Source organism: Periophthalmus magnuspinnatus, chromosome 18, assembly GCF_009829125.3.
Source record: "Periophthalmus magnuspinnatus isolate fPerMag1 chromosome 18, fPerMag1.2.pri, whole genome shotgun sequence".
Classification (NCBI taxonomy): Eukaryota; Metazoa; Chordata; class Actinopteri; order Gobiiformes; family Gobiidae; genus Periophthalmus; species Periophthalmus magnuspinnatus.
Genome location: NC_047143.1, coordinates 3,901,338 through 3,929,172, shown reverse-complemented (window position 1 = coordinate 3,929,172; position 27,835 = coordinate 3,901,338). Strand labels below are relative to the sequence as shown.

The 27,835-nt window shown below is 39.8% G+C and overlaps 1 protein-coding gene across 1 annotated transcript; it reads right to left on the bottom strand.

Moving 5' to 3' along the window:
- Positions 1-205: 205 nt before the first annotated feature.
- LOC117386665 (coiled-coil domain-containing protein 171-like) lies at positions 206-24,825 on the bottom strand. Its single transcript, XM_055229225.1, has 26 exons — positions 24,774-24,825; positions 24,150-24,294; positions 22,869-23,076; positions 21,704-21,866; positions 20,516-20,685; positions 19,562-19,708; positions 19,168-19,260; positions 18,267-18,427; positions 18,008-18,188; positions 16,711-16,780; positions 16,540-16,637; positions 16,202-16,291; positions 13,076-13,267; positions 9,625-9,768; positions 8,327-8,440; positions 7,585-7,719; positions 5,953-6,274; positions 4,476-4,580; positions 3,184-3,329; positions 2,933-3,076; positions 2,663-2,842; positions 2,120-2,265; positions 1,973-2,027; positions 1,766-1,888; positions 876-1,028; positions 206-277 (listed from the first exon to the last, which is right to left on the bottom strand). The coding sequence occupies exons 2-26, from the start codon at positions 24,272-24,274 to the stop codon at positions 206-208; spliced, it is 3,537 nt and encodes a 1,178-aa protein (XP_055085200.1). The 5' UTR covers positions 24,275-24,294; positions 24,774-24,825.
- Positions 24,826-27,835: the final 3,010 nt, after the last annotated feature.

Here is a 27,835-nt window from a genome sequence, read left to right as displayed (position 1 = left end):
TTTATTTTGACAACTTTATTCTTAAATACACAAAAAAAGACTATTTACAGTGTGTGATGACAAAAGTCTATCTTTTAAATAACTTGTTTTCTTTGATTTTGGGATCTACAAAAGGGGCGGGGTTTGGTCTGAAGGGGCGGAGTTTGGTCCGAAGGGGGCGGGGTTTGCTCCGATGGGGCGGGGTTTGGTCCGATGGGGCGGGTCTTCAGACGACTGCTTCATTTTTCAGCAAATTATCAACAGGAACAGGTTGAGCTGATTCCATTTCCACAGCCATCTAAAAAAAACAAGGTTACTCTATTTTCTTGCACAGCCGTGACTCAAAAAAAGCAAATTGTTCTTCAGTTTTTGTGACGTTAGGGATGTATTTTGATTAGTCGACAAACAAAACACTGATTTCTTTAGAGATTAATTTCACATCTTTAAAGCAAAATGAGGAAATCTGTTATAACCTATTTTTATTTAAGAGGACATGCTACAGACAAAACTAATTTTTTATTTTAGTTTTTGGTCGGTTTGGTCTCCTAGCAACAAGCTTTCACGTGGAAACAACAAAACTGTCAACTCTGAAAGCTGTTTTAATATTTAATTAAATCAACCTGCATCCACAGAGTAATATGGAACAATGTAACTTCAAATCAGTTTTCTGAAAATGCTTTTTTCTCCGATAGAGACATAAAAAAAACACCTTAAGAAGTGCTCCACTGTTTTTAAACTCCATACACCTTCGCTAGAATCATTTAGACGATATATAGGACCTTTAAAGTAGAATTTACACACAACAAACTCAACAATCGAGAACTTGACGACTCAAAACACACCCGGATATGTTTTTGACGAGGGGACAACAGTGTAACGTGTGTGTCATTCCTCACCGGGGTAAAAACCTGGTTGTGTCGGAGGCAGGCGTCCTGTAGCTCGCTGCGCAGGGCGGTCACATGACTCTGGTGGGCGGAGACTTCCTGCTCCAGCCAATCAGCTCTGGAGGAGAAGGTCTGGGACAGGAGAGCCACGCTGGACAGGAGACTCTGGGACGTTAAGGTGGATTCTGGTTTGTTTTTACTCGTTATTTGGGAAGATTGATCATTAAATTGCATATGTTTTCTAGCTGTGGTCAAACTTTAGACATTTTCATGACGAGAGAATAAAGTATTTTGTATTATCTTGGATTTTTTTTTACAGCCTTCGCATCAAAACACACTTGATTTGTAGACAGTTTGCTTTTTACAGCTCCAGTTTGAGGAGAAAGGTTGAAAGATGAAGATTATATTCACATGGCACATTTAAAAACAACTTTGACTGACCAAAATTCTAAAAGTCAAAAACAAATACACAGATACCACGATACACAGGATATCTTGGTGTTTTATTGTTCTTTTTCTGTCTAGTTAGTGTTAAATGCCAGGGAGAAGAGGTGGGTTGCAGGGACAATTTACAGTTTGAACTTTCGAGAAAGTAAAGGTGGTTGTCCTTTATTTTAATTTGTCAAATCATAACTGGACGACTTTTTCTATTCTCGGACAGTTTCTCGGACAATAGAGCATTTTATTTAGATGCAGACAGTACAGTGGGACTTATTTTAAATTCATGAGCCGCTTATGTCAAATATCTGCACTGGGGTAACATACATTTTGCTCAGATACATGGGAAAAATCTGGTGCAGACACTTAGTGAAAACAGTGACTTTCTGGCATCAAGATATTTATATATTTGACATGATATTCTAATCTTTGTGATACTTAGAAACAGCTCGTCCTCTTCTTACCTGACATGCCGCCACACCTGGATCTCCCATGATGCTCTCTGTTCCACTCGGCGACTCAGGAAGCGTCAGGGGGCGGGGTTTGGAGCACAGAGGCCGACGTGATTGGACGAGACTTTCCCTAAACTGCAGAAAATAAAACCTGAATGATCCGTTTCTTCGCTATGAATAAACACGTTCTGAAACAGGATTTTTGAAGCGTTTTTTTACCTGCGTACAGCTCCGCTCTGCTGTCGTCATCAGCTCAATCAGCCGCTCTTTACGCCTGTGAAAAGAAACGCACACATTAAACGGTGATGAAGCCTGGCGGTCACATGGCTGCGTCTCAGGCTGTGATTGGTTAATATGAATTCATACTTGGTGGTGTTTTGCAGCTCGTCCTGCGCCTCACGAAGCCTCTCCTCCAGCTGCCGTTTCTCCTTTTGGACGACGGACAGGTGTTTACCCAGAATCCTCAGCGAGCGCTCTTTACGGGACACCTCTCGACGGGCGTGTGCGAGGAGCTGAAAAGAGAAGGAGTCACGTGATTAGAATATTTATTTTTATAGTTCCTGTTTTGGAGCAGCCATTTTACGCAGAGGACGCAACAACATTTAACATTTAACAGAATCTTGATCTTTGTCTCGGCTCGCTCTGATTGGTCAGAGCGGTCGCGTCTATGGTCGTGTCTTTTGTGTCTCGCTCGCACAGGAGAAGGACACTATTGGACGGTGGGCTAAACGACCACTGGATGTCCCCAGGCTAAACATCTGACCTCCGCCACTAAACTAGACCCTTTCCCTCAAACCGGCGGCCATGTTGGAAGCCTGGGACTTGTGCTGCAGGAGACTTTTCACCTTCTTCATTGACTAAGTGCACATTTGATTCATTTGCAAAAGCAGTTTGACGGTGACCTCTGACCTGCGCCGTGTGGTCGTGCGTTTCCTGTGCTTCAGTCTTCTGAGCGTTCAGTGACTCCATGTTGTGTCTTAGTGCGTTCAGTTGTGAGTTCAGCTCCTGCATCAGAGCCTGAGCCTCCTGCTCCCGACACAGCGCCCCCTGGAGCTCAGAACAGACCGAGTCAAACCGCTCCGACGAGACCTGGACACAGAACAAATGAGACGAGTTACAGTTCTGCGGAGAGGCGAGCCGCTCAAAGCCTCTAAAGGTTTGAAATGGAAAACTAATCACCATTTTGTTGGCTTCTTGCTCCTTCTTCTTCGTGGCTCGTCTCAGATTGTTCAGGTCTAGTCGTAAGCTCCGCCTCTCCACTTCGGTCGAGTGCAGTCGTTGGCTAAAATCCAGGAAGTGCTGCTGCAAACTGGACACTAGCTCCTGATTGGACGAAACGAGAGAAGAGAGAGTAAGTTCTGAAAGTTCAAGTTCTTCACATAAAAACCAGGTTGAAATAAATATTAAACCAACGTCGTCCCCGTGGTTACCTTCATGTGGGGTCGCACCGTCACCCGCCTCGTTGGACAGCCGCGTTTACTCGTAACAGTCGCTGCGTCTGATTGGTCGAGGAGGTGGCCCAGGAGGCGGGACGAAGCCGACTGAACCGCTGACAGCACGCTCTGGGGGGAGGAGCCTACAGGTAAAACATAGAGATAACAGAGAGAATTGATCGCTTTGAGTCAGATGCCCTCCCGTACTCCATGCCACACTGTATATAACGGACATTTGGCGTTTCCTCATCCGAGCTGAACGTGATAGGATTATAGAGGATCGTGAAGCGGTTTATTTAGTCAGTGTTCTATGGTAGAATTTGGCCCTACGCACATGAAAAACTTCAATGTTTCCTCCGTTAACTGTTAGGAATAAATAAATATAAATAAATAATAAACAGAAGGTAAGTAAAATTGTCACAGTAGCTTTAGAAAGTGGTGCCATCGTCAGCTGAAAAGACTTTTAAACCGTAATAAATGTGACTAAATGTTCGTGGAGCAAATTCCAAACAAATACTGACGTCTGTGGATCGTAAATTTGGATATTTCTTTCAAAAACAGTGAATTTCCCACAGAGTTAAACAGGCCCCGCCCTCATAAACATAGCGGGATTATCACATTTTGAAGTACGACATATCGCTACAGAGAAATATCACGATAAACGATAATACTGAGACTGTTTTGTGACACTGACGCAATAAAAGCAAAGCAGGAGAATCCCAGTGAACCATTTTATGAATTTAGTATCATTAAAAAGGCCTGAGCTGCAGTGTGTACTTTTTACTTTTACTTCAGTACATTTGAGAGCAGTATCTGTACTTTCTACTCCACTACATTTTGAACAGGACTGAAAAGTAAAAGTATTTTTTATCAGAGTTTAAGACCTGCTGAAAAGTCTGAGGGTTTATTTATTATATATATTATACATTTGTCAAAGTCACTACGTTTGAAGCCATATAAGACCTCAAAATCTGCGCAAAATACTTTTACTTTTTACTCTTTTAAACAGGAAGAGTACTTGTTCCACCACTGAATCATTCGTTCTTGAAGGTCGTCCCCAATATTGCAACTAAAATACACACACGACAAATACTTAACCCCAAAATATATTGTTGTTACTAATTTAAACAATCAGATTCAACACATTTTTCTTTTATATATTTCACACCAAATAAAAATAATTTAATAATGAATACACAAATACTGGCTCATGTCCCCGTGTAACAGAAAAACACACAATCTGAACGTGAAAACAGGCGAAATGAACACAGTGTTGAATAGAGTTTTACCTGAGAGCGCCCCCTGCAGGTCCGACATGGAGGACAACACCACAGAGGACAGATGTTTGGACCGGAGCCACTGAGCAAGGCACGTCTCTCCACTTCCTGTTTCTTCTACAGAAATAATACAAATATTAAAGATGTTATATTACACAAAACTGACTGTTGTAGTTTTAAGTCGTGTTAAAATGTCGTTTCCTCCTCAAAAACAGACCTGGAGTTGTGTTTTGTTATAATTTCAAATGGCTAATAGTTTTTTTTCTGATTGTTATATTGCTGACATTTTTTATTAACTAAAAAAACAGATTATCTAAATTAAAGGGCACTATGTAACATTTCTGGGAGTGGGTTGAATGTTGTTCAACAGAATCAAATTTACACAACACGTTTATTCCTACAGAGACAAGCAGGTGGCGCTACCAGGTCACGTTACGCATCAAATCTGTGGAGAGGGGACCAACGGTGCATGTTTTGTTTTGGGTTTTTTTGATACATACAAAATAGATCGATTTAATGCCACTGTGGAAATTTTCAGGCAAATAACTGACAGCGAGCAGGTAGCAGACCGCCCACGAGAAAGTTACACAGTGCAGCTTTAACTTAAGTTCAGAATATTTTTTTAGGGCGTGGACTCGTTTATACAGTAGTGGAAGAAGTACTTTATTTTATTATGTAAGTAAAAGTACAGATACTGGATCAAAAAAAAATTTGTCAAGTAAAATTAAGTATCACATGAAAAAAAATCTACTTGCGTAAAAGTATTAAAGTATCTGTTTAAAAATGTAGTTAAAGAGTGAAAAGTAAAAGTATTTTGCTGAATTTTATTAAACAGAAACAACTGAATCAATCTTTTTTAAATTTTTTCTAGATTTTGTATTTATTTTTTTTGAATATTTTTATTTTGCTTGAACTTTGAACATGTTAAAAATAACTTAAAAATAAATATGTTTAGTCTTCATTTCAGTTGTAGTATGTAGTGGAGTATAAAGTACAGATACTGCTCTCAAATGTAGTGAAGTAAAAGTTAAAAAAAGGTACTTAAGTATAACGCTCTACTACTTTTACTTTGTTACGTTCCACCACTGAGCTTATATCTAAATGTACTTTTTAGATTTGCATTTTAGCTCTAAAATAAAGGCTACAATATTAATTATTATATAATTAATAATTATTTTAGCTAAAATAAAGGCTCCCCAAAGTATTTTTTTCACATTTTTCAGGAAACACAAAAAACTGAACCAAATGAAAACTGCACATGTGATAATGACAATACAGATGAGAGAAGATAAACCAACATTTATGTCAGTCAATTGTGTAAAAAAGCAACAGAATTACTTTAAAATAGCACAAAGTCACAATTAATTCAGTCATTTTGAACATGACTTTGGCCGTATTTTTTATGTGACGCAAACTGATTTCGACCTTTATTCTGGAACAACTTTACTTCAAGATGCTTAATTTTCGAGTGGAGTAAGAAATAACCCACCGTTTTGTCCCTCGTTTCTTGCCGTAGCCTCTCCACACAGCGCCACGCCCACCGCTCCGGCCCCGTCCACCTGCGCTCTGAACAGCACCCGGCTCCTTTTTCCCAGAACGCACCACTTCCTGAGGACCGTCACCACGTTTAAGACCCGCCTCCACCTCCTCCGCGCTCTCTGCTTCTTCTTCTCCTCCTGCTGCTGCTGCGTGTCGCCCTCGTCGGCCTCCAGAGCCTCCACCAGTGACCTCACTTCCTGTTCCAGCGCGTCTCGTTCGGCCAAACCGCGACAGAGAAACGTCTTCTGCTCCGAGAGACGACGGAGACGAGTCTGAGAAGAGGACAGAAAACTCATAAGATCTGTTCAAAGGGACATATATACACTTTTTTATTTTATTTTTCTTCTCCCTCGATTATAACTGTAATTTTAATTTCAAAAAGCGGCAGCTGCTCAAATACTTTTCCATCATTTTCTGTGTTTTTAATGGACACAAATAGTATCAGCTTGAGTATAAGGCAGAAATAATGTGAGGAAGGTTCTACAATTATTCATTCAAAGAAAAAGGAAGAAGGGAAAAGGAGAAAAAAAGGAGAGAAGGGTTAAAAAGGAAGAAAGGAAAGGAAGGAAAAGAAAAAAAGGAAGAAAGAAAAAAATAAATGAAAGAGAAATGAGACTCAGCCCTGAAACTGAACGTCAAAACTATTTGTAACTTCATAACTTTACTCATTCATTCATTTTACCTGCTCAATAATAAAACATTAGCTCATTGTAAAGACTGTTATGTTTAGTACTGTACTATTTTTTTTTTTTTTTCATAAATAAAATAAAAATAAAAATAATTACATTAAAAATAAAATAAAATAAATTAAAAAATAAAATTAAATAAATTAAAAATAAATTAAAATCAATTAAAATAAAACAAAATAAAACAAAATAAACTTTTTAAATAATCATCATTAGCTTACCGAGACTTGTATTTTGATTGATTCATGGTTCCACCTTCACTCAAAGCGCTTTACATCAAGGACCCACTCACACATTCATACACCAGTGCACACAGACACTGGAGACAAAGTGTCTTGCCCAAGGACACAACGACGGCATTCATCTGTGGAAGCTGAACCGCTTTACCGATGACGATTATGTCGAGAGGAGGTTTTGAACAGTCAACTACCGTCGTCTGTACTGTACTCCTGTATTGTTCAGCATTTGAGGCTCGAGTGCTTCAAAAATTTCAGTTTTCACCTACCCCCTGTCCCCGCCCACTGCTCTGTACTAGTTGTGATTATTCAGAAAAGTCAGACTCCGGGTTATAACCATGTCCGCTGCTTTTTAAGACACAATTTGACTATGGAGTTTAACCATTTTGTACAGAGTCAATGAACCTATTTCTATAATTAATTTCATTATAATTATTTTTTTTCGTTGCAAATTACACTGAACAAAATGTAAATATTTAAATTACACTATTGTCTTTGTTTTTGAAAATGGTAAATAGCCGTTACAAGTTGATCGCAGTTCCTCAGTCCAGTGTTGTTGTTGTAAGTTCCGTCAAATCGTTACCAAATATATTCAAACACCGATTTTACCAAACTTAAACCACCGATCTATAAGTTGTAGTGACGTCACGAGGGTCGGACCTGTGCGTGAGCGAGGGCCCCTCCCAGCAGAAGACACGCCCACTGGAACCTCCCCGACTGGTCGCAGAGAGACGAGAGGTCGGAGGTCAGCGAGGTCACGTGATCCTGCAGCGAACGGCACTCGGAGCGGCTCGACTGGAAAACAACAGTAGTAATAGTTACATTTACGTGTACTGGACAGCAGAGGGAGCTATTGTATTTTAAAAAGTACTTGTCTGACACAGTTTTGTTGTATATTTTGTATTGTACCATCTTATACTTTTTATATTATTACACTTATAACTCAGCAGACAAACAGACTCAGGATGGACATCAATATTTAGTCGATAACAATTTAATAACGTCACTTTTTATACAAACTACATTTCAAATCAGTATATTTAATTTAACGCATGTACTTTTGTTCGCTACTTCACCATCACTGGTCAGACAGGGCTTGTAGTTTATTTTTATAGATTTTTTTTTATTTAATTAGTCAGCAAAAATATGATACAGTGGTCCCTCGTTTATCGCGGGGGTCACGTTCTAAAAATAACCCGCAATAGCTTTATTTTTTACAGTTATTCTATATATTTTTGTCTGTAAAACCCCTCACCACACACTTTATACACTTTTCTCACACGGGCGTTAACATTTTCTCACATTTCTCTCTTGTTTAAACGCTCAAAGTTCAAGTGAGGGACAACTGTACCGACAAACACTCCAACATATGACTGAAGTTTTAGTGCTTTGTGGTCGTTACCTGCAGATGGCGCTGTAGCTCTGACACCGTCTGCTGGTGTTGGCGTTTCAGGTCGGCCTCTCGTCTCCTGACTTTGTCCTCCAGGCGAGAGAGGACGCTCTGCAGGGAGGACACCTGGACAAGAGGGACCAGGTCAGTAATAATGTACTGGATTTATATAAAGGTCTTTTAAGTAGATTCAAGCACAGAGAAGCAAATACAATACAACGATAATAACGAGCTGAAAAATGAAATTGTTGTTTTGGAGATGTAGAAGATGTGTTTATTTACAATATCAAGAATAATTAATATATAAAAAACTGTAAGACACTGCAGTTTTGGGGTTAGTTTTGTAGTCAATAATGTTTTATGCTAAACTGGAACTCAGCGATGGTAAGGTAACGAAGTAAAAGTAGTAAAGTATTGTGTCTAAGTACAAATTTTAGGTGTGTGTACTTAAAATTTTACAGTGGATACTTTCTATGTTTACTTCACTACATTTGAGAGCAGTATCTGTACTTTCTACTCCACTACATTTTTGAACAAGACTGAAAAGTAAAAGTATTTTTTATAATAGTTTGAGAGTTGCTGAAAAGTCTGAGGGTTTAAATCTGTGTGAAATACTTGGACTTTTTACTCTTTAAATACATTTTTAAACAGGTACTTTAATACTTTTACTTAAGGCAGGGGCGTCAAACACATTTTCACCGAGGGCCACGTCAGCAAAATGGCTGCCTTTAAAGGGCCAGATGTAAAATAAATCTACTTTTTAAACTTGTTAATCAACTGTTTCTGCATTTATTACTTATTCAAGTTACAAATATTACACATGCATTTGCCTAGATGTAAAAATATGTCTGTGTAACTGCATCTCCTGATAAAATGACATTTTAAGACCGTCATAACTTTTAATTTACCCTGTCGAGGGCCACATAAAATGATGTGGAGGGCCAGATTTGACCCGTGGGCCTTGAGTTTGACACGTGTGACTTTAGGTGATACTTTTACTTTTACTTGAGTAGTTTTTAACTCCAGTATCTGTGCTTTTACTCAAGTAACACAATCACGTACTTCTCCCATCACAGTTGATACTTTACAGACACATTTGAGTTGATTCCTGATGTGTTATTAAAATACTGTCTGCATATCGTTAGCGAGAAAAAGCAAAACATATTGATTTATTTTTTTATTTTATCAAAATTGTCCAACTCTAGTTTCACGATTAACAAAGACTTTTCCACTTTACGTCATTCATTCACCTTCAGTTCACTACTACAGTACCATCGCAGTATGGGAGGGCATCTGAGCACATTTCTGACCTGGTTCTTGGCCTGGTGGAGGTCTGCGTTGATCTGCTCCGCTCGTTCGCCGACTCGTATCCACAGCTCGTCCCAGGAGAGACTTCCCATGATGCTTTGGGGCTGCAGACGCTGAAGGAGGGCGTGCAGTGAGGACACACGAGCCTGGAGCACAGAACAGGGGTAAGAATCGACACGTCTTTACTGTTCAGTTTGGAATGACATGAAAAATCAGCACCGTTGCCATAGTGATTAACGATTAAAAACTAAATATTACATCTATTGACTGGGGAAAATTACTCGAAACAGACCTGGAGCTGTGTTTTGTTTCATTCACGCATGTTTAAACACAAAAACCCTGCAGATTTTTTAGACTTTGAGTTCTTCTCTCAAACTGAAAACACTCTGTTCCACCTTGTGATGTCATCATGTGGTGATACAGGAAGTGCTTCTCTGTGTTTTTAAACTCCACACACCTTCATTTCTAGAATCGTTTGCATCATTTCAGCTCTGGAATTGCCAATATCTACTGAAATAAAAGGTAAAAGGAGCCATTAAAGGCTGTTGAAAACAACCACTTGATGACATCACAAGGTGGAACAGAGCGTTTTGAGTTAAAAGTTTTACTCAAACGTGTGAATGAAACAAAACACAACTCCAGGCAGGTTTTGAGGAGATAATGACAACTACAACATGTCTTAAAGCTACGAGAGTCCATTTTTGTGTAATATAGGACCTTTAATTCAAATGAGGAACAGCTGAAATGAATTAGAATCGATACTCGATACCGATACCACAATGATAATAATAATAAAAAACACTAGTCTATGTGTCTTATACTTGTTCTGATTCAGCTCAAGATCATTCTAAACATATTCAGGAAAGATTTCTGTCCTGTGAATGTGACTTTTTAAATATCGATACCTCCTCAAATGAGTATCTAGTTTCGATACCTGTTTTAATATCGATTAGTATCTGATTTTCAATACTTTTGACGATCCTAAAATGAATATTGTTATAATGCAGATGAGTTCCTGGGTCTAGTCACTAAAGGAAATGGTTCAACATTTGTGCATTTTCTTTTTGGATTTTGTGTAAAAAAGTACAGTGTAATCAATAGGGAAAACTGTCTCTTGCTCCCCCGTGTGGCAGTTTGACGTCATTACAGTCCAAAATCTGAAAACCACAAGTTGTAACAGAAAATAAAATATAAATGTTGACCCTCTCTGCTGGACACAACGGCGTCCGCGTCACAGAGGGGGGAGACTGGGGATAACGAGTTTAGCACAAACCCACCGCGGCGCGATTAAAAGTAAAGTAACGTAATAACACGGCTCATGGTGCGACTGTATCAAGACACGGGGGGAATGAGGACGGTGAAAGGTCAACGCAACTCCAGGCGTGCTTGAGTACAGGCACAAACAATGGATTATGAATAGAGCCGTTAAAAATCAGATGCGAATCGATATCAAAACTAGATTGATTCATTGATAACGGAACATTTAAGACCAGATCACCAGGACGAGCTGCACCAAAACTGAGACGGGACACGGGGCTTTTAGGTGTTTTTGCTTCACAGAAATGAAATACAGTCCAAGGAAATGCAAAAATGGATAAATTAGTGACATATTCGCAATTTAATAATCTGCTAACAAACGTTTATCGACACACCTGCTTCTGTTTTTATGCTTTACATGGACTTGTTTACTTGTTGGTTTTGTTTGTTTTTCTGCTTTTATTATATTTTAAACAGGTTGAGTTCAAGTTTTCTCGTCTTTATAAATAAAGATAAAGAGAAGAAAGATACTAATTTTTCGCAGGAATCAATACTAAAAACGCTCACATTCACAGAAGAGAAATGAACCTTTCCTGAGTATCTTTGACAAGTATAACGCACAAAGACGACTGCACACTGAGGGAGTACACACATATACAGTATTGTTCAAAATAATAGCAGTACAATGTGAATAAACAGAATAATCCAGGTTTTTATTTTTATTTTTTCATTTCTACAAATCATTTTGAGCTTGTACAGTCAACTCCTTTCAACTTTGTCCAGTGGCACAGACTTAAGAGCGTGCACATCATCAGTGCTGGGTCCTGTTTGTTTTCTGAGAATCTACTGCACCTACTGGTAACTTGTTTACCATGTAGAAATAAAAATATACTAAAAACCTGGGATTATTCTGTTTAGTCACATTGTACTGCTATTATTTTTGAACAATACTGTAAGACGCATGGGAATATAACACAAAGTACTACCATTTCACGTGGAAAATCACAGTATATTGTCTAAAGAAAGAGTGTTTTTATTGTCATTGTGTATTTTGTATATTATCTGCTCTTTAAACTAACACAGAGGAGTCGTGCACCAGTTTGAAAAGCTCCTCCTCTATTTAATAAAACATAACACATTAAAAACGTAACCACGGATAGATTTTTTTCCAAATTGTTCAGACCTAACTGACTTTTCTGGCTCGTGTTGTGATTAGATTTGTGATTGTTTCAACAAAAGGATTAAAACATGTCCAGAAGAACCGACAAAAAGACTCGAACATGAACGGACAAACTAAGACGAGGATCGCATTTCAGAACATGTTTGTACAGATTTAAACTACAGGGGCACACGGGGAGGGCATCTGACACACTGGGAGGGCATCTGACACACACGGGGAGGGCATCTGACACACACGGGGAGGGCATCTGACACACTGGGAGGGCATCTGACACACGGGGAGGGCATCTGACACACGGGGAGGGCATCTGACACACAGGGAGGGCATCTGACACACACTGGGAGGGCATCTGACACACACGGGGAGGGCATCTGACACACACAGGGAGGGCATCTGACACACTGAGAGGGCATCTGACACACGGAGAGGGCATCTGACACACGGGGAGGGCATCTGACACACGGGGAGGGCATCTGACACACGGGGAGGGCATCTGACACACTGGGAGGGCATCTGACACACGGAGAGGGCATCTGACACACTGAGAGGGCATCTGACACACGGGGAGGGCATCTGACACACGGGGAGGGCATCTGACACACTGAGAGGGCATCTGACACACGGGGAGGGCATCTGACACACTGGGAGGGCATCTGACACACGGGGAGGGCATCTGACACACACAGGGAGGGCATCTGACACACTGGGAGGGCATCTGACACACACTGGGAGGGCATCTGACACACAGGGAGGGCATCTGACACACTGGGAGGGCATCTGACACACTGGGAGGGCATCTGACACACTGGGAGGGCATCTGACACACGGGGAGGGCATCTGACACACGGGGAGGGCATCTGACACACGGGGAGGGCATCTGACACACACGGGGAGGGCATCTGACACACTGAGAGGGCATCTGACACACTGAGAGGGCATCTGACACACACAGGGAGGGCATCTGACACACGGGGAGGGCATCTGACACACACAGGGAGGGCATCTGACACACAGACCTCGTCCTGTTCGCGCTGCTGCTGTTTCATGACGCTCATTCGTTCCTCCGTCTCGTCTCGCTCTCGTCTCCTCTCGTCTCGTTCTCGCTGAAGCTCGGCCTGGAGCTGCCGCGTCACGTTCGACCAATCACAGCCCTCCGTCTGCAAACGTGTCACTTCCTGCTTCAGCTCCGCCGACAACCGCTCAGATTCCTATAAAAAAACAAAAACAAACATGTGCATAAGAGAAAAACATTTATTACAATTACAACACTTAATTATGATTTTACAGGGGTGTGGTCGACTAAAACGTGTTCTGCTCATTGATTGGTCGACAGAAAAAGGGGGCGTGGCAAAAGCTCTCACTGTTACGTATCTGAGCAGTGGAGGAAGAAGTACTCAAGTTTGTTACTCAAGTAAAAGTACAACAAAAAAATAGTGAAATAAAAGTATCACCTGAAAAAATGAACTTAAGTAAAAGTATTAAAGTACCCGTTTAAAAATGTACTACAAGAGTAAAAAGTAAAAGTATTTCACGCAGATTTTCAGACCTTTTAAATTCATAATTCTATATGTTTTTCTTTTTCTCAATAACGATATGCAGACAGAATTTTAGTAACACATCAGGAATCAACTCAAATGTGTCTCAAGTATCAACAGTGATGGGAGAAGTACTAAATCCACAGATACTGGAGTAAAAATAGTACAAGTAAAAGTACAAGTATCACCTAAAAAAAAGAGAATTAAAGAACCTGTTTAAAAATGTAGTTAAAGAGTAAAAAGTAAAAGTATTTCACGCAGATTTTCAGATCTAATAAAGCTTCAAATGTAGAAACTTTGATAAAGACTAAAACTAAACTAAATTAAATAGAATGTTTTTTCCGGTTGTTTTTATTGTAAATTGTTGTTTGGGACCTGCAGAAACGGCTGAGGGTTTATTTTTGTTTGAGCAAACTCTTATAAAAAAATACTTTTACTTTTCAGTCCTGTTCAAAAATGTAGTGGAGTAGAAAGTACAGATACTGCTCTCAAATGTAGTGAAGTAAAAGTAAAAAGTATCCACTGTAAAACTTCCTTTACTTACGACTTTACGCAAACACAACTATTTATACACAAGAAAATACTACGAAACGGATTTATACACAGATTCATCTCTACGTTTTTACAAATACAAATACCAAAAAAAATATCTCATCTTCACTTCTCCTTTCTGCTTTTAGTAAACGGTCACTTTTATACTGTGCTTTTCCGCTTTCAAGTCACTCAAAGCGCGTCACCAGTGCACACAGACAAGTGGTAAAGTGTCCTGCCCAAGGACACAACGACACTTTTCATCTGTGGGAGCTGGAATCGCACCGTCAACCTGTGGATCAGTGGACAAACGCTCTACCAACTGAGCCACTGTCAGCTCTGTCCCATGTAAATCCACAGAACACAAGCACCTGAACTCAAACTACTGCTGTTTATACCATTATGTAAATACTACTCTGGGCCTCACATTTACTCTGGGCCTCACATTTACTCTGGGCCTCACATTTACTCTGGGCCTCGCATTCACTCTGGGCCTCGCATTCACTCTGGGCCTCGCATTCACTCTGGGCCTCACTCTTCCTCTGGGCCTCACTCTTCCTTTGGGCCTCACTCTCCCTCTGGGCCTCACTCTCCCTCTGGGCCTCACTCTCCCTCTGGGCCTCACTCTCCCTCTGGGCCTCACTCCCTCTTCATATCAAAAATTCACATTCACACACATAAAAAAACTGATAAAAATCTACTTTTTCCACAAAATATACACTCTAAAAGAACCACTACATATTTGTGTGATTTTCTCTTGGTCTCGTCTCTTGGTCTCGTCTCTTGGTCTCGTCTCTTGGTCTCGTCTCTTGGTCTCGTCTCTTGGTCTCGTCTCTTGGTCTCGTCTCTTGGTCTCGTCTCTTGGTCTCGTCTCTTGGTCTCGTCTCTTGGTCTCGTCTCTTGGTCTCGTCTCTTGGTCTCGTCTCTTGGTCTCGTCTCTTGGTCTCTTGGTCTCTTGGTCTCTTGGTCTCTTGGTCTCTTGGTCTCTTGGTCTCTTGGTCTCTTGGTCTCTTGGTCTCTTGGTCTCTTGGTCTCTTGGTCTCTTGGTCTCTTGGTCTCTTGGTCTCTTGGTCTCTTGGTCTCTTGGTCTCGTCTCTTGGTCTCTTGGTCTCTTGGTCTCTTGGTCTCTTGGTCTCTTGGTCTCTTGGTCTCTTGGTCTCTTGGTCTCTTGGTCTCTTGGTCTCTTGGTCTCTTGGTCTCTTGGTCTCTTGGTCTCTTGGTCTCGTCTCTTGGTCTCTTGGTCTCGTCTCTTGGTCTCGTCTCTTGGTCTCTTGGTCTCTTGGTCTCTTGGTCTCGTCTCTTGGTCTCTTGGTCTCTTGGTCTCTTGGTCTCTTGGTCTCTTGGTCTCTTGGTCTCTTGGTCTCGTCTCTTGGTCTCGTCTCTTGGTCTCTTGGTCTCTTGGTCTCTTGGTCTCTTGGTCTCTTGGTCTCTTGGTCTCTTGGTCTCTTGGTCTCTTGGTCTCTTGGTCTCGTCTCTTGGTCTCGTCTCTTGGTCTCGTCTCTTGGTCTCTTGGTCTCTTGGTCTCTGGTGTCATGTTGTACATATTTTGGCAGATCTGACACAAATTGACAAACTGATTCAACCCTAAATCATCCATCACACACACTACACTGGACAAAGACGATTGAAAATGGGTTTCAGCTCAGTTAACTGTACGACACCCACATCCACAGCTTCAGGAACTGCACTCCAGTCTATAATTTCTGGGAAAGGGTCACAAAGCTACTGAACCCCGGACTTTCGCTGCCACATCCCTCCATCTTCTCTCCTCTGCAAACTTAGCAACACATCCATAATTAAACTGAACAAATTTGACAAAAAAAACGCTCCTGTCTCCAAGAAAACGACTCTCATGAACTGGAAAACAAGACATAAAATAAACATCTGGATAGAAAAAACATCTGGATATGACACTTGAAAGAAAATGGAAATAACAAGACAAAGAAAAAGTATAAAGTTAAAAAAAAAAAAGCCAGAATGTTTTTATTTATTTATTATTACGACTGGTTTTACTAAGATTCAAACTACAATGATCACGTTTAACTTCTGCTCAGTCCTGATCCCTGTGATTTTTACCTCTATTTGCGTTTTCTGTTGCGAGTTCAGAGTTTTCAGCTCCTCGTTGTTGTCCAGGAGCTGCTCAGAGGCAAAAAGCAGCTCCTCTACCTGAAAAAAGAAACAAGAAAACTCAAAAGAAAAAAAGAAAAGCAAAGAAACTCCCTCTAGTGGCCATGTGGTGTACAACTGCAGGAGCAATAATCCACATAAGGTTTAAAAGGTGGAAAAATAAGTCAATTTCAAACATTTTTTTAGCATTTTTGTAGCCGTTTCAGTGAGTTTATATTGTGTAAATAAAACATCAATATCAGGGTTGAAAAAAATAAACAAAAACAGTAAATATCTAAGCTCCGGACCTGTTTGTTGGCCTCCTCTTGTCTCCGTTTCTGGGATAACAGCATCGTTTTCAGCTTCTCCAGTGTTTCATCAGGACTCCAACTCCCAGAATCCTCTTCTGCCAGAACAACCACATGAGATATAAACTAATGCACGGTTATTGCTAAACTGGGATAATGACTATACGTTACCTAGATGCTGCTGTAGTGTTTCTTTGACGTCTTGTACAAAGTTTTTATATCTGTTTATATTCACTGTCACCTGAAAAGTAAAAAAAAAACACTACATCTTACTAAAGCACGACAAAATACTTAAAGGTCCTATATTACACAAATTTACAGACCTGGAGTTGTGTTTTGTTTCATTCACACATGTTTGAGTAACACTTTATTATTCGTCTGTTACATCTCCAAAGCTCAAAACGCTCTGTTCCACCTTGTGATGTCATCAAGTGGTAGTTTTCAAGTTCCTGTCTACCTTTTACCTTTTGTTTAGCCGAGATTCGCAATTCCAGGGCTGAAATGATCCAGATGGTTCTAGAAATGAAGGTGTGTGGAGTTTAAAAACACAGTGGGGCACTTCCTGTATCGCCACATGATGACATCACAAGGTGGAACAGAGTGTTTTCAGTTTGAGAGAAGAAGAACTCAGTGTAAAAATGTTGATGAGAGAACGCAGACAGTTCTGTTTATCTCTGCATGTGACTGAAAGGGTTTTATTCTGCCTCTTCTGTTTTAATGTTAATTTCATGATGATTATTTGTGATTATTTATGTTTTGATTTGTGTGATTTTAACGTCTTTCTTATTCTGTAAAGCACTTTGAATTACCTTGTGTACGACGAATTGTGCTGTACAAATAAACTTTCCTTGCCTAGATCAGGACGTAGCGTAATATGGGCCCTTTAACCGGTTAATGAAGTTGTTACTAAGGTTAAATTATTCTTAACAAACTATTACTTAAGCAGACGTTCATTAACCCCATAGCGGCGAATGCTCTCGTCGCCGATAGACTCGCGGTTGTGGACTTTCCATCACCGTAACTCCGCAACCAATCGTGCGATCATGTAAATTTAAACGGCGTCTCAAAGCAGAGGCATGGAGCTATTTAAATATGTCACTGTCATTACGGTAATCTGCCTCTGCTGTCCCTCGAAGACGACCAATCAGAGCGCAGGTGGGGAGTTATTCAATGCGTCAAAAAAAAAATACGGATGGATGTGTAAAATAGAGGTAGTTGTGTGAAAAAAATGCAGTAAATTTCCTTCCTTTAACATGCATTTTATGGATTAAAAAAAGAATAAAAGTCTAGGCATGCTCAGTCCTTAAAGGGTTAAGCAGGTTGTCATGTTTTATTAAGGGCAATTGTATATATTTATTATTATTATTACTCTTCTGATAACTTTAGGCTGGAAACAGAACATAGTTGTAGGAGCAGACAGGAGACGAGGACCAAAGAGGAGATTTTGTGAAGTTATACTGTTATAAACCTGTTGGAGCTGTGACTCGGTGCTTTCTTGCCGCCTCTTCTCATCTTCAAGTTGCTCCTTAAGGCACGAGGTCACACGTTTCTCCGTTTCCAGGGCAACGTTGAGGTCAGAGGTCGTCCGTTTTTCAGTCGCCGCAGCAGCGCTCAGGTCGGACTTGCACTGTTCAAACTCGAGCTGCAACCTGGGAAAAAAAAAACACTTCACCTGTACTTGTGTGTGGACAGAGACGCTTCACCTTTATCTAGATATTATTTTGAACCTGTGCAGTTGAGCTAACGTCTGGCTGCTCCTCTGCTGCTCCTGCTCCCTCTTCTTCTCGGCGTCTTGGATGTGTTCTCTCAGTTTTTCCACGCTGCACGTCGCCTCCTGTAGGTTGGACTGCTCCACTGCCAAGACCGCCTCCAGGTCCCTCAAACGCAACTGAAAAACATAAAGAAATATTTTCGTAAATCACTCTTTATAAGTCACAGTTTACTTCTGCAGTCCTCGTTTAGACCCGTGTGTAGTCCTCGTTTAGACCTGTGTGTAGTCCTCGTTTAGACCCGTGTGTAGTCCTCGTTTAGACCCGTGTGTAGTCCTCGTTTGGACCCGTGTGTAGTCCTCGTTTAGACCCATGTGTAGTCCTCGTTTAGACCCGTGTGTAGTCCTCGTTTAGACCCGTGTGTAGTCCTCATTTAGACCCATGTGTAGTCCTCGTTTGGACCCGTGTGTAATCCTCGTTTAGACCCATGTATAGTCCTCGTTTAGACCCATGTATAGTCCTCGTTTAGACCCATGTATAGTCCTCGTTTAGACCCATGTGTAGTCCTCGTTTAGACCCATGTGTAGTCCTCGTTTAGACCCATGTGTAGTCCTCGTTTAGACCCATGTGTAGTCCTCGTTTGGACCCGTGTGTAATCCTCGTTTAGACCCATGTGCAGTCCTCGTTTAGACCCGTGTGTAGTCCTCGTTTAGACCCATGTGTAGTCCTCGTTTGGACCCGTGTGTAATCCTCGTTTAGACCCATGTGCAGTCCCCGTTTGGACCCGTGTGTAGTCCTCGTTTAGACCCGTGTGCAGTCCTCGTTTAGACCCGTGTGTAGTCCTCGTTTGGACCCATGTGTAGTCCTCGTTTAGACCCATGTGCAGTCCCCGTTTAGACCCGTTTTTCTCCTGGTTTACCTGAACTAGCTCAGAGTTGAACTTGGACTCGAGGTGAGCAGCTCTTTCAGCCTCGATGTTTGACTCCAAAGTCTTAATTCTCTGCTCTGTGAACTGTCCACACAAAGAAACAGATGTATTTGAAATTAAAGTCATCTTAAAAATGTTCAGTAACAAAGGATGCATTATATTTGTCTCCCCCTAATGGCAACAAAGGGGATCACAACTGGATATTTAATGTTTTGCCAAATTGATGATGAACGAATGAAGATTTTTACAGCAAAGCACAACAAAAACATAAACTACCTTCGCCATCTTTTTCACTTTTTGAGGTTCAAGTTCCAACTAAATGCAGTTCTTGATCGTGATAATATTTTTGTGTAAATGTGTTCTGTGAGCCTGGTTTCCTGGTCACCTCCTTGTCGGCCCGGAGACGTTTCTCTCGGTTGCTCAGGTAACGCAGTTTGTCGGCATGGCGACGCTTCACCTCCTGGTCCTTCTCCACCTCTTTCTGCAGCTCCTTCATCCTCTGCTCGCTCTGCTCCAACACCTGCTTCTGATCCTGGACAAGAGCGAACGTTAGACCCAGGATTTAGGAGGCAGGAGAGGCCAATAAGAAGTAGAACGGGTTAGACTGACTCCAAAATATCGATAAATCAACAATATCAATTCTCATATCAATATTTAAAATTTCTCCTAAAAAAATAACAGTTTTCTAATGTGTTTTTTGAAATGCAAGATAATAACCTCTATATGACAAGGCAAAAGTCTTAAGTAGAGAAGTTCCAATGCTTTTTAAAACATAAAATTTGTAAAAATGTGCATTGTCTTGGATCAATATTGAGATAATTGCCGTGATATTGGGTCAAAACAACAAATATGGGTGTTGTCCATCATCAGTGGTGGAAAAAGTACTCAACTTTGTTATTTTTAAGTGAACGTACAGAGCAAAAAACACTCAAGTAAAAGTATCACAAGAAAAAAATCTACTTAAGTAAAAGTACTAAAGCACCAGTTTAAAAAATGTACTTAACGAGTAAAATGTAAAAGTATTTCACGCAGATTTTGAGATCTAATAAAGCTTCAAATATATTGACCCTCAGCTTTTTCACCAGGTCTCAAACAATAATAAAAAAAACATTTAACCCTTCCAGTCCTGTTCAAAAAATGTGGTGTAGTAGATGAAGTAGAAGACCCATGAAGAAGTAGAAGTACAGATCCTGCTCTCAAATGAAATGAAGTAAAAGTAAACAGTATCCTCTAAAATTGACAGTACAAATACCTAAAATTACAGTACTTTTACTTCCACTACTGACCATCATTAGTCTTAATACTCAGACCGTATTGATACTGTGAACACTCTTGATACCGTGAGCAGTGAGTGCAGTTGGCTGTTGTCTTGGCTCAGTCTGTGTATGAGCGCGTCTCGTTCCTCCAGCTCCTGATGCAGACTCCTCTGGTCCTCCTCCCGGCCGCGGAGAGTCCGTTCTAAAGCCACTCGGAGGTCTGACAGGCTCTGCTCCGCCTCAGCCTGACGATCTGGGAGAGGAAGGAGACGGCTTTAAAGTGGTACGAAACAATAGATCATCTTCTGCTGCTGCGTACGTGGCATTCACAGTTCCTTGTATTTTTTAAGCATATTTTAGTGCAAACAAAGATCAATTTACTGATATCTGGTCTAAAACTGAGCGTGTGCTGCCCCCAGTGGCCACGACATTTCATGAGACGTGTAAATTAGTTAATAATGTGATGTAATGTGATGTGAAGTTGTTGGATAATAGTTAATATTTAAGAGTTTCATAAAATGCTTAGTTAATCAATAAATGTATTGAACATAATAATAGGTTCTGTTCATGTTTACAACACTGTAGACTCCCTGTACAGTGGTGGAATTATTATTATTTTTTTTAATAATTAATTTTGTTACTTAAGTAAAAGTATAGATACTGGAGCAAAAAAAAATTGACTATGAAAAAATCTACTTAAAAGCATTAAAGTACACAAAAAAATGTGCTTGAGGAGTAAAAAGTTAAAGTATTTTGTGCAGATTTTGAGATATAATAAAGCTTCAAATTGGGTCCCCCCTGTATAAATAAAGATAAATAAATAAATAAAATAAAATAAATGTAGTGATTTTGAAAAAGATTTGTGCTGAAATTTGTTCAACAGAATTAATTATTAATTACACTTTTTCCTTAGCTGTTTTTATTTGTATATTTTTGTTTGCTCAAACTCTGACAATAAAAAACTCATTTTAACATGTCTCAAATAATAATAAAACACTTTTACTTTTCAGTCCAGTACAGATACCTAAAGGTTACCAAATATATCCACTTTAAAACTTACTTAAGTCAAAATGTTCGGTATCTATACTCCACACTATGCAGTTTAAGGACTTTTTTAATTCAAAACACACATTTCATTTTAAATATTTACTCGCTATAGCACGGGTCCTGAGTCTTTATTATTATGAGCCCCGGTGACAGGCCCCTCCCCTCCGTCTATAATTATGACATCATCACATTCTAGCACATAACCGCCCCGCCCCGGTCTGTACCTGTGAGCGTGTCCCTCTCTCTCTGCAGGTCTCTGTTGGTCTGAGCCTCTTTCTCTTTTTCTCTGAGACAAATCGTGATCTGAAACTGAAGCTCCGCCCTCTCGGCTTCACCGCGCTCCACCGCCGCTCGCAACCGGGCCAGCTCCGCCTCCAGAGAGCACACCTGCCACGCACAACGTCAGAGAGGAAGAGTGAAGTCTTTATGTCCCTCACAAATACAAGACTGAGTGCAGCATTATCAGTCTAAGATTTGGAAATGGTAAATGGTCATATTTATATAGAGCTTTTCTACTTGAAGTGCTATGAATCCAGGAACCACGTGCTCTTTGACTCGTACAGACACTGGGGGAAAGGGAAGTGTCTTGCCCAAGGACACAACAGTACCTTTGTAAAACATATCAACTGTAACATATATTTAAATCACCATGTTTCCTTTTATTGTTTGAAAATGCTATATTCTCCCAAAACAAACACACTTTTGCTTTTGATGTCTGAGTCTCCCATCCCCTTGCTCTCCATGCTAAATCACCGCACCTTCAGAGCACTATCACATTAACAGCGTACGTCCCACTAATGAAACTACTGCACATCACATCAGGTTTGTGAAGTCGTTGTGTACAGTTTTGCATCCTGTTTTTGTATATTTATAGAGGATTGTCATGTGGGAGCATGGGTGACGTAGGATTGTGGGCGGAGCTTTGCACAGACTCTTACAGCTAACCATCAGGAGGGGGTCGAAAAGGGCTCGGGAGAGATCGCTAAATTACTCAAACATGCATAATGCCGTCTAAAACCTCTTTAGGCATGTTTTTGATGAGAAAACAATGTTATAACATGGTAGAAAGCTCAAAAAACAATACCCCCTCTTTAATCTTTTATTTTTGCCCATTGAAAAATAAACCATAAGCCTGAAATAAACATTTTAAAATGTAACTAAACCTGTGGAATTTATCATATTTCAGTCACAGATATGACTATTGCTCTAATCGATTACAAAATTATAAAATGGAGTAATCAACATTATTAACTTTAACTCTCTGTAAATTTAATGTCAACTGTTTGTTCTCGCTGATGTCCCACCTTCTCTCAGCAAATAATCGTTGAATAATCATGATTTCAGTGATTAAACTGGACCAGGCTTGTCCATGTTGACCCTGTGTTGTACCTGCTGGTTGTGTGCAGACGTCAGCTGTAGTTTCTCGTTCTCCACACGGTTCATTCTCCACCTCAGCTCTGTGGTGATGTCGTCCACAGCGTCTCCTTTTAAACCCCCTCTCTTCTCTTTCCTTTTCCCGCTCTCTGTGCCATCGTCCTTTTTCAACTCTCCATTTTGCTTGTCCGAGCCGGATAGGGAGAACAGAACCTCCTTCGGCCTGTGGAAATATCAAGAAATTAGTAAAAATATAATAAATAAATAAATAAATAAAAATAAATGCCATCGTCAAAATCAAATGTTTGCACTAAGATTAAAATGTGATTGGTTTGTATATATATATTTGCTCAGATTTATTTATTCATTTATTTATTTAAAAATATATATTCATGTTGGTGGCAAGATTTTACCTGTACCTTGTCTGGCAAATCATGAAAAATAACAGTATTTTTGCAGAAATATGTATTCTGGATCTCAGGCAAACGTATACCACTAATCCAACCAATGTCCATCCATCACTAAACTTTGAAGATGAACAATTGTTTAAAAAAAAAAACACACCTTGGTATTTTGTTCCAGGATTAAACCAGACAAAAATAGGCAAAAGAAAGTCTAAAGTATCACTAAACAAGGGCCTAGCCAACATGACCCAGGTCTAAACAGGATTGAGTCATGGAGAATGGGCAGAACATGAACTAAATCAGGTAAAGTACTCCATTTTGTTACTTAAGTAAAAGTACAGATATAGATAAAAATAAAGAAATAAAAAATACTTTTGTAAAAGAATCACATGAAAAAATCTACTTAAATAAAAGTATGTTAAAAATGTACCTGAGTAAAAAGTAAAAGTAATTTGTGCATATTTTGAGGTTTAATAAAGCTTCAAATGTAGTGATTTTGATTTTGTGCTGAATTTTGATCAACAGAAACAATGGGCTTAATTGGGGTTTTTTTGTTTTGTTTTTTGTTTTGTATATTTTAGTCAAACTCAAACTACAAATGTGCTAAAAAAAAATAAATAAAAGAAACTCCTCAGCATTTTCAGCAGGTCTCAAGCAATCATAAAAAAAATATCTTTTCCTTTCATTCCTGTTCAAAAATGTAGTAGTGGAGCAGAAAGTACAGAAAAATGCTCTCAAATGTAGTGAAGTAAAAGTAAAAAGTATCCATTTAAAGTAAACCACTGCTATTAAACCAATTCAACTAGGCTTTAACAGTGCTAACCTGCTCTGAGTGCATCTGTAAGCTTCCCCCCTGCAGCTGTGTTCCAGGACACATGAATAAAACGCTTACCTCGTCTCTTCTTCGTGGCTCTTGGATCTCGGCTCTGTCCCCCGGGGCCGCGCGCTGCTCCTCCCGCTTTCAGTGCGCCTCCCTCGGCCACATTCCCTCCCACGTCCCGCTGCTTCGCCTCGCATCTCCGGGGACGTCCCTACCTCTAAAACAACAAACGCTCACTTGGATTTCCTTTGTCAAGGCACAGCAGTAAATACAGACACATTATAATCCAATGCTAGTTCTTTTAGCTTAGTTTGGTAAGTATCAAGGGTGTTTGCTGCTTAGAGTCGCCAAATTATCAACAAAACACAACAATGACGTCTTGAATTTTCAACTTAAACCCAGAGGCACTTCTAGGAGTATTTATTTAGCTTTACAACACGTTTAAACAGTTTTCTTGCTTTAAAATTACGAATTATTTAAAGACTCCTAACATTATTCTACTGAGGTTGGTCCAGCAGGTCAGAACACAGGTACATTTCCATCGTAAACAAAGCACTTTTCGCCAACGTAAAAGCTTTAAAACACTCCACTCACGCGTGTTTTAAGAGGTCAAAGCCTGTAAATGTCGTCCTGCGGTATGAACTCAGTAAAACACAGGGGAAATCGATAAAAAGTTGTTGTAAACAGTGAACTTACAGCAGGAGATGTTGTGCACAATCCGTTTGAAACAGACGCCATCTTTAGCGTCATTACGTCACTTCCGTAGCAACAGTCTCCTAGGAAAAAGATTAGCGTTCCCTAGGAATTTATTTTATTTTATTTATTTATTTTTTTAATTAATGGTACAAAATCATTAATCTTGGAAAAGAGAATAGCCTTCCCTAGAAATTTACCCACAAAGTTATGTATTTATTTATTTATTTATTTTTAATTAGTGGTCCAAAATCTTTAATGTTGCAAAAGAGAATAGCGCCCCCTAGAAATTTTACCCAGAAAGTTTTTATTTTATTTTATTTATTTATTTATTTAATTATTATTATTATTATTATTATTATTATTATTATTATTATTATTATAAATTTATTTTTATTATTATTATAAATTTATTATTATTATTATAAATTTATTTTTATTATTATTTTTAATTTTATTTATTTATTTTTAACTAGTGGTCTAAAATCTTTAATGTTGACTTAATTAACTTCATTTAATTAAATTACCTCTTGTATACAGCCATAATACATTTACATATTTATTTATTCTATTTTTTAAGTTCCGTGGGCTCATATCCATATTTCCATTACTTCCTTAATCAAGTGACAGTGTTTGCTGTCCTCTGTCCCAGTGATGTTTGCTCTGTCCCAGTCCATAATCTGGATCTCTCTTTTGCAGTGGTCAGAAATGGCCGATTTGAGTTGGTCCTGTTCTGCTTTGCGTTGCTCGTGTGCAACATACAAAAAGAAAACATCATAGGATCACATAAAAAGTTCCAAGTATGTTTAATGGCAAAAAACCCGTATTATTCCAATTAATGTGCTGTGCTGCCATTTTGAAACCTCCCAAATCTTCTCCCAAACCCATTTCCTCATTACACTTTTCCCTTTTGGTTGTTTTTGTCATTTGTCGCCTGGATGTTCGTCTGAATTTTACATGAACCTAAACTTTTGCTTAAATGTGTCACTTCAGGGCCCACTTACTTTCCTTGGCTCGGGGTTGCGTTCGCGTGTGGCTCCGGATTTAGGCCTCATTTGTATGTTTTTCGACCCCCATTCTGCCACGATGCGTTCAGGGTCCCCCGCTCCTCTCCGCCCCTCGGAAAAATCTGTGCCGCAGCGGTTCTTTCTTTGTAGCCCGTCCAAATGTTTTTGTGTTTTTGTCGTCAGGTTGAACTAGGACATGAGGCAGGAGTTTCAGTGAATATTCATAAGGGACCAGCGCAAAGCGAAAACAGGACGAGATGTAACCAATTCACTTCAGGACTTTTGTTTTTGATGAAAATGAGGAAGAGGATGACAAGTGTGCTCAGCCGTTTTCATGTTCTTCCAATCCTGACTTGCTTTGGTGTAGCATTATGGTAAACATTTATTTTAGTTTTAACTCATTTAAGTGTCAGTTTGTGAGAAAAAAAAACGGAGAAAAAGCACAAAAATACAAGAAGTAGCACTGACTTCTTAAACAAAACCCTCATTAAAGCACAAGGAAGGCATTTTTCTGACAGTTTAAACCCCCATTTAACAAAACAGAGGTGTCATCATTCATTTGCATTGGTTTAATCATAACTATTCTCCATTTTATTCATGTTTTGACCTTTGTTTACATTATGGTTGCTAGGTAACCGTTATGAAATCACCTCTACTTACATCATATCTGCTGTTTATGTCCAACCAGGAAGTAAAACGATAAACTTCACCAAAATGATACACCCTAAAAATGCTAGGTTACGTTTTTCTTTCCACCCAGTTGCTAGGTTACGTATGTTGCGTATTGCTTCTTTATTATGTTAAGTTAAAGCGGACGTATGACGCTGTTTTCTGATGTTATAATGTTGTTTCCTCACCACAAACAAACCTGAAGTTGTTTTTTTGTGTTTCTTCCACACATGTTTAAACGCAAAAACCCTGCATATTTACGCTGAGCTCTTCTCTCAAACTGAAAACACTCTGTTCCACCTTGTGATGTCATCATGCGGTGATACAGGAAGTGCTCCACTGTGTTTTTAAACTCCACACACCTTCATTTATAGAATCATTTGGGTCATTTCAACCTGGGAGTTTCGATTTCGTACTAAATCCAAATCGTAAAACGTAGCTGTTAACTTGAAAACAACCACTTTGTGACATCACAAGGTGGAACAGAGCGGTTTGAGGTTTGGAAATGTAGACAGAATAAAAATAAAGCTACTCAAACATGTGTGAATGAAACAAAACACAACTCCAGGTCTGTTTTTGATGAAGTAACAACGTTCTAACACGACTTAAAGCTCACAAGAGTCAGTTTTGGCGTAATAAATAAAATGTATTTGTGTTATTTGGTGCAAAAAGTTTAACTAAAGGCCACACAATGCTAAACTTTTTGATTAAATCTGCATGAATCAATACAGAAGGACAGAGTTTGGTGGTTCTGACGCTCTTGGGTGGAGTGTGGGAGTGTGGGATTATGGGTCTGTCTCTGGAGCCTGTGCGCTGCAGACTCAGCAGAAGAGCACAACTGTGACAGAAATCAAACAGAAACACAAACGGAATCATCTCGAGGCGTTTCCGTCGGCCGTGCTGAGTCGGCCGCTCCGTCGTCTGTACTTAAACTTCGCTGTCCTCCTCTTTTATCCCCCAACGCGGCACTGAAGTCGCAACTTAAAGCTACGGCACTACAGAGTTTGCACGTTGACAAGTTTTTAATAAATCAAACGCCAAATTTTTCAGCCGTGGAGATGCTGTTTTGTGTTATTTTCCCCGGAATATTCCACAGATTCCGTAAACTTTCCATGTAAGATAAGGGCAACTCTATGGAGCGACAACGGTAGTGGCTCAGTTGGTAGAGCATTAGTCCACTGATCCAGCTCTCGACTTAAACATCATCGGTCGAACAGTCTGATCTATTGACTCACAGGTTGAAGGTGAGATTCCAGCTCCCACAGACGAATACTGTCGCTATGTCCTTGAGCAAGACACTTAACCCACCTCTTCTCCAGTGTCTGTGTGGACTGGTGTAATTGTGAAGGAAGAAATAGCAGACCAGGTAGAGAGCAGAGAAGAAGAAGT